Here is a 7,350-nt window from a genome sequence, read left to right as displayed (position 1 = left end):
CTCCTACCTCCCTTGCTCTGGCCGTCCTTGCTCCCTTCCCTGCCCATCAGGGCCTCCTCCCATGGTCCCATCATTCTGCCTCAGGGGCCTTCCATTCTACACTCTGGCCCAGTGAAGCCCTGAATTTTCCCAACCTCTTCGTACTTTGACCCCAGGCTGCCAGCCCTCAAGGTCATCCCCAGGCAGTCAGCTCACAGATTCCCAAATGTGCCACCTAGTATGCTTCTAATCCCATGTCCCCAAACCCTCAGGAGCTGACTGCCTATTTCACTGGGAACAAAGAAGCCATTGTCCACTCCTGCCACCAAACCCATAGACTCAAGCCACTGCATCTTCCCCACCAGATACACTGGGCCCATTCAGGCAGCCTTTCCCTGAGCTCTATGCTCAGGTAGGCATGTGACACCTGATGGTGAGAGCCCTCCCTGTGTACGTCCCCATCAAGCACCCACTATGCTGGCTCACCTTCCAGCTATCTCACCCACTCCCAGCTCATCTCCAGCAGAGAGATATTCAAGCCTCAGTGTTTGGATAGCTCCTTCTCTGACTCCTTGACTCTTCCAGTTGCCCCTGTCTCTCTCCTTCCCTTCAGAATAAAACGTCAGTCTTCTACTCTCTCTGTCTCACCCTCACTCCCTACTCAGCCCATTGCCAGTGGCATCTGCCTCCATTACACACTAAAACTGCTACCCCCGACATTCCAGTGGCCTTCCTGTCAATAATCCCAGAGGCCATATCTTATCCTCACCCTACTGTCCCCCTCCCACCAGCCTGCATCAAACCCTGATCTGTCACTTTCCAGTGCTGTTGAGGTGAGTGCTCAGCCTCTACGATCAGACAGACCTACTTGCAATCAGTCCTGGTGGTGTCACTTCCTGGCTGCACGAACGCAGCCTCCCTGAGCCTCAGTTTCCTCATCTGTAAAATGGGGATAATAATAGTACCTGCCTCATAGACTTGTTATGAAGATAAATAAGTTAACCCATAAAAAGAACTGAGTGCCTGGCATTTACTGAGTGCTGCTCATCCAAAGTTAGCTGTTAGAGTCTACCTTCATCCAGTTCTCTCCATCTCCACTGGCATCAACCAGATCCAGCCTCCTTATCCTCTATGGTCCAGAGACCCACCCCCACCCACGGTCCCCTCACTGGCCACCCTGCTGTCCTACCTCTTCCCAGCCTTTCTCCCCATAGTAGCTAGAGTGGGCTTCCTGGACCCAAACTTTCAAGGGACCACAGCCCTCCCTGGCTGAAAGCTCCCCAGTGTTTCCAATGTTTCTTGTCGGAAGCCTACATTTCCTTCTCTACGAAGGTCAAGATCTAAAATAGCACTACTCTGTGCTACAACACAAAGTCAGGACTTCTAAAGAAACATTTGCTGGAATGTTCAGCTTTCACTGCTTTAAAATTCACTGAGCTTTAAAATTCCCCCCAAAAGGCCATTTACATGGAAAAAAAAAAAAGAGGCTTTCCTCTGTAAGAAATCACATTTTTTGTGCACAAGTCCATAAAACTTTTATATAGAAGGTAACACCGAGCCACAGTTGAGTAGTCAAGAAGACTTAGGTCTATTTATATGGGCAAATAATTTTCGACAAAAAAAGCCAAAAACATACAGTGGAGAAAGGAAAGCCTCTTCAATAAATGGTGCTGGGAAAACTGGAAAGCCACCTGCAAAAGAATGAAACTAGACTGTTGTCTATTACCACACACCAAAATTAATTCAAAATGGATTAAGGACCTAAACATAAGACCTGAAACAATAAAATGCATAGAAAAAAACATAGGAACTAAACTCAAAGACCTTGGACTTAAAGAGGATTTAATGAATTTGACCTCAAAAGCAAGGGCAGTAAAAGCTAAAATAAATGAATGGGACTACATGAAACTAAAAAGCTTCTGCTCAGCAAAAGAAATCATCAACAAGGTAAGGAGAGAACCATCCAAATGGGAAAATATATTTGCAAGCAACACCTTCGATAAGGGCCTATTATCTAAAATATACAAAGAACTCATATAACTCAATAACAACAAAAAACAAATGATCCAGTGAAAAAATGGGCAGAGGACCTGAACAGACACTTCTCCCTAGAGGACATACAAATTGCCAACAAATATATGAAAAGATGCTCAACTTCTCTAGCTATTAGGGAAATGCAAATCAAAACCACAATGTGATACCATTTCACACCTGTTAGAATAGCTATCATCAACAGGACAAGTAATAACAAGTGCTGGAGAGGACGTAGAGGAAAAGGAACCCTTATACACTGCAAATTGGTACAGCCACAATGGAAATCAGTATGAAGGTTCCTCTAAAACCTAAGAATTGATCTACCATATGATCCAGCAATCCCTCTACTGGGTACTTATCCCTAAGACTTGAAAACCCATATCCAAAAAGATATTTGCACACCGATGTTCATAGCAGCATTATTCATAGTGGCCAGGACATAGAAGCAATCGAAGTATCCTACGATAGATGATTGGCTAAAGAAGCTGTGGTGCATATATATAATGGAATATTACTCAGCCATAAGAGGAGATGAAATACTACCATTTGCGACAACATGGGTGGACCTCGAGATAATCATGCTAAGCAAAATAAGCCAGACAGAAAAAGTTGAAAATCACATGATATCACTTATATATGAGATATAAACCTAAAAGCAACAAATGAGCAGGACAAACAAACAGAGATTCATGGACATGGACTATAGGCTAGTGGTTACTAGTGGGGTGAGGAAGGAAGGGGGAAGTAGACGGGGTAAAGGTGGTCAAATATAGGGTTTAGGGGGAAATTAAGTGAGTAAAGGGGCTCAAATATATGGTAGCTGAAGGAAACTGGACTTTGGGTGGTAAACACACAACAGGATATACAGATATCAAATGATAATGTATACCTGAAGATTATATAATTTGTTAACTAATGTTACCTCAATAAACTTAATTAAATTTTTTAAGATAATAAATAAATAAATAAATAAATAAATAAATGAATAGATAGATAGATGTAGATAAATAAATAAATAAATAAAAGCCCTGGGTCTCTAGAGCCCAGACCCCTACCCATATCCAAGCTCAGTGTTTAAATCAGAACATCTTAAATAACACATGAATTGCCTGATGATCTTGTCAAAATGCAATTTTCGATTCAGAAAGCCTGGGTTAAAGCCTGAGGGTCTGCACTTGTAACTATCTTCAAGGTAAAGCTAAAACTGTAGGAATGAAGTCCCAGTTGAGAGTAGCAAGGCTTTCAGTCTGTTCCTCCCCATGAGACTGTGAGATTCTTAAGCAGAAGGACATGTCTGTTTCATTCACAGTGCCTGCACCCAGCAAGCGCTAAATAAAAGTTGGTTGAATAAATTGTGCCTAGTGGGTCCCCCGTCCTAAGGCTCCCCATATGTGGCCTCATTTCATGTGTGCCTTTGAGATACTCTACGTGCTTTTTGAAGATGGTCTGGGCCCAGATCCCAGGCTCCTCCCAGCCCAGGGCCTGGCCCACAGCTGAGCCAGGAGCCATGTGTTTGGCTACAGGCCATTATTCTCACAGCAATACCCTGGGTCACAGCCTCTTCACCTGCCTCCTCTGCAGCCACATCCTGGTCCTTGTCTTACCAGATCAGCTCCTGCTCAGAAGTCTGAAACACCCAAATTCCCCTGCCTCAGCATAACCTGCCCCACCTCCCCACACTGAGTGCGTCACAATGCACTCCGACCCTGGCTTTTCCATCCTGCCTCTCTTCTTCCCCTTACCCAGTCCCAGTCAATTCAAAGAACTCTTCCCACGCCCCCATCACACTCACACCTTCACCAAAACTCCTGTCCTGGGCCAGTGTCAGGGCCTGACAGCCCCACGGGGCAAGGGTCTGCCTCTTCCTTCAGGAGCTACCCTCTGAGCCCCCACCTGCCTGGTTTTTCTGCTTCCAATCTGGCTGCTGCTTTCCTGGTCCTTTATGGCCTTCCCCAGGGTCAGTCTCTGCCTCTTCCTTGCTCTGCAAACCCTTCCCACTGGGCCTGCATCTACCAAATCCAGGCTCCAGCAAAGACTGGGATCCAGACCCCTGCAACACTGGCCCAAAATTGGCCCCCAACACAAGCCTAAAACCAGGGGGTTGCCTTCCTCTCTTCCCTTCCTTCACCCCTCAGACCTTGCCAATCCCACCATCTAAACCTCCTCAGGGCAGCCCCCTAGCCCTATCTCCCAGTGATAGCTTCTTCAAGGATCCCTATCCTCAGGTCACTGAGCCCAGCTCCTCTGTGCCACCAGAGGGACTGCCCAGCACCTGGAGCCAGGCATCCAGCAGGGGCTAAGATTCCACAACACAGGACAGAGTTGGGCTGTGCTAACAGACCTTTAAAAGAATGGACATCTGGTGCCTGGGTTCCATCCAGGAACAGAAAGTGTCAAGGAGAAGCTGCCCAAACCCCATGAGGCAAACCAATGGGGGCTTTAACCCCAGTAACTCAGTTTGGGGAGGGGTGTCAAAAGGTGTGCTTCTTAGTGGATGAGCTCACACATGGATGGTTAGCTGTGTGACAGGCTGCTGGACAAACTCGTCTATTCCAGTGGGCCTTCACCTGGCCACCCACACAGGAGTAGGCTGTGCCAGTCGGGGTGGGCAGCAGGTCAGGGCTTTCCAGGTCCCACTGAGCAGGAGGCTCAAGGATGCTCAGAGTTAGGCAGTCCCTCACTTGTAAGAGAGGTCCTCTCACCTACCCGAACTCTGCCCAGTGGCTAGCCCATCTCTTACCCACCTTGGCAAAACAAGGAGATACCCTTTGAGTAATTTCTTCCCAAGTTTCACTGATCTCGAGTACTAGAAAGTGATGAATAAGTCTGTGGTTTGCTGTGGAGGTTCCATGTTAGATAAAGATTCTTCCGATGCCCGCCTCCCCCTTGCCTCATTTGTGGGCACTCTGCCGCTGTGCATAAAAGGAAGGAGGCTGTCTCGGACACTTCAGAATACCACGAAGGACCAGGACAACATAGAATACATCCTACCAGCCCAAAGATGAGCAGCCTCCCCATCCTGCACCTTCTCCTGCTCCTGCTCACAGCCCATGCCCCTCAAGCACAGGGGCTGCCCTTGCCGACGAGCTCGACCAAGGAATACGTCAACATGATGATGAGGGAAATTGAGAGCATCCTGAACAAACTGCCTTTGCCTCCACAAGTGAGTAGCTGGGACAAGGTTGGCACAGGGTGGGGACAGGCAGGCAGGTGCCACAGTCCAGCAGGACTCATGGGCTTTCTCTCTCTCTTCCTTTACAGGAACCCTTGGACGTAAATGAGATACACATCCTGAACGTAAGCTCAGCGCCATACTTGGGCACATCTGGGTCCCAATCCACCCCCTGCCTGGCATACCTCAGACATGTCATGCCACTTTGCCTAGCCTCAGTTTTTATATCTGTAAATAGGGTTAAAGCACCTATTTCAGTGGGGTTATTATGAGAATTAAATGGCACAATGTGCATAAAGTTCCCAGGTCAGTGTGGTGCTTAACAGGTGTTCATTGTATTTCCCAGCCATAGCTATAATATGAAATGGTTTTATTGTTTTTTGTTTGTTTTTAATTAAAAAATGAAAAGGCAGCTCTAGGTGAACAATACCAAAGGCTTTAAGCTCACTTTTGGGGGACAGGGAGCAGCCTCTGGACTGGCAGACTAACATTCCTCCGTGAACTTGCCTGCTTCCTTCCTTTCCCTTAAAAACTGAGTTATGTTTCTGCTCTCACCAGCCCTGGGCACTATCATTTATAGTTATTTTTCTAGCTGCAGTTGGCTTTAGTGATTATCTCACTTGCGTGCATTTCTTGGGTCAAACAGGAGGCTGAATCTCTGCTGAGTTTATTGGCCGTTTGTGTTTCCCCTTTTAGGCACGTGCAGTTCACATGCTGCACCCACTTCCGTGCTGGAGTCTCTGCGATTGTCTTCCTGATTCCTAAAACCCCTTAACTCAGTCAAGGCTTTAACCCTGTTATCTGGCCTCTGGGCTGCAAATATTTCCCTTGGCCAGCCCTCTACCCTTTGTAGAGCTCCTTTTGAAAAATGCTGTTTCCCTAAGTGCAGAGAGGTCCACCTAGGCCCTCTAGAGGCTCTGGCGGAGGGAAGTATGCCTTGCTATGGTATGCTCTCACCTCTATGCCAGTGCCCTTTGAGGGGATAACCTGGGCAAGGAGATGAGGAGGGGACTGTCCAAGGATGTCCTTGAAAGAAGTCTCAGAAAGCTGTGGGGATGACTTCAAGCAGGCCATGGGAAGGATACTCTCTAATTTCCCCCTCTTACATGTATTCTTTGTCCCCTTAGAATGAGGCCTTTCTGATGCTAAACCTGGATACCTTCCTGGAAGCTACCAAGAATTTGCAGGATAAAGGAATGAGAATTGGGAAAATTCTTGAGGTCTGTAAAGCTGTCTGAGGGGTTTTGGGATCCATTCCTTGGCCCTGCCCTCCCTCTGGGGAGGAGGGTAGCAGGGCCTGCTCCTTTTCTCTGACTGTCTGTCTTGGTCTCTTCCCACAGAAACTCAAAGAGACAATCTCGTCCGCCCCCATGACCACGGTAAGCTACCCACTAAGATGGCCCTGCAGGTGGTGCTACCAGCCATAACCTGACCCCCAGCCTGTCATCTGTCTTCCACCCCAGCCTCATCTAACGCTACTTTCCTGGTTTCTTTACAGGAAGAGCCAATCTATATCAAGAAAGGTAACTGGGACGATTTCTGGAGGAAAATGACTAAATATCTGAACTTCCTTCAGAACTACCTCAAGAAGTCCTAGAATTTTTGGTTCCATGTCCAGCTACCCCTCAGGCCTTCTCACCACAGGGCCTTGGGGCCTCGGGAGCAGCAGAACACGTGAAGACTCTGGGGTGTCTCTCACACAGTCCGGGACTGGAAGGGTTTTGTTTTCTTCTGTGGAGTCAGAGGAATTGTTAATTATTAATTTCTGAAATGTGCAGTCCCATTTAGCCTTTTGCGATTATCTTCTCGGTTTTATTCTATCAAGATTATTTATTTATGTATGTATTTATTTATTACCTTATGCAATGTGAAGTGTATTTATTTTAGCAAAGGAGCCATGTCCTGTTCCTTCTGAATAAGAGTCAAGAGGGGGATTCAAGGGCATCTTTATCTGTATCTCAGATTTTGAACCAGTTTCTATGCATCTGTGAAAATAAACCATACTCTGAACAACTGCTTTGTTGTGAGTGTCTCAGTGTGACTCAGGTCTTAATAAGTTTCTTGCCTGATGATTTAGCAGCCCTCTCCCACCTCCTCCCACCTCCTCACCCCTCGCCCCTCAGGCTGGTCAGATACTCAATGTTCCAGGCCTCAGGATCTGTGGA

General features: G+C 47.0%; 1 protein-coding gene across 1 annotated transcript; it reads left to right on the top strand.

The window, feature by feature from the left end:
* The first annotated feature begins 5,014 nt into the window (after window positions 1-5,014).
* Window positions 5,015-6,782, top strand: IL3 (interleukin 3). Its single transcript, XM_039880323.1, has 5 exons — window positions 5,015-5,176; window positions 5,275-5,310; window positions 6,313-6,405; window positions 6,526-6,564; window positions 6,684-6,782. The coding sequence occupies exons 1-5, from the start codon at window positions 5,015-5,017 to the stop codon at window positions 6,780-6,782; spliced, it is 429 nt and encodes a 142-aa protein (XP_039736257.1).
* Window positions 6,783-7,350: the final 568 nt, after the last annotated feature.

The sequence above is a fragment of the Pteropus medius genome, unplaced genomic scaffold, assembly GCF_902729225.1.
Source record: "Pteropus medius unplaced genomic scaffold, Ma_sr-lr_union100, whole genome shotgun sequence".
NCBI lineage: Eukaryota > Metazoa > Chordata > Mammalia > Chiroptera > Pteropodidae > Pteropus > Pteropus medius.
This window is presented reverse-complemented; position numbering and strand designations above follow the sequence as displayed.

Bases quoted from the DNA above. Each gene is read 5' to 3' on its own strand.
- IL3 (XM_039880323.1), top strand. From the start codon at position 5,015: ATGAGCAGCCTCCCCATCCTGCACCTTCTCCTGCTCCTGCTCACAGCC. The intron at 5,177-5,274 runs GTGAGTAGCTGG...CTTCCTTTACAG, and splicing joins AACTGCCTTTGCCTCCACAA to GAACCCTTGGACGTAAATGA. The intron at 6,565-6,683 runs GTAAGCTACCCA...GTTTCTTTACAG, and splicing joins CGTCCGCCCCCATGACCACG to GAAGAGCCAATCTATATCAA.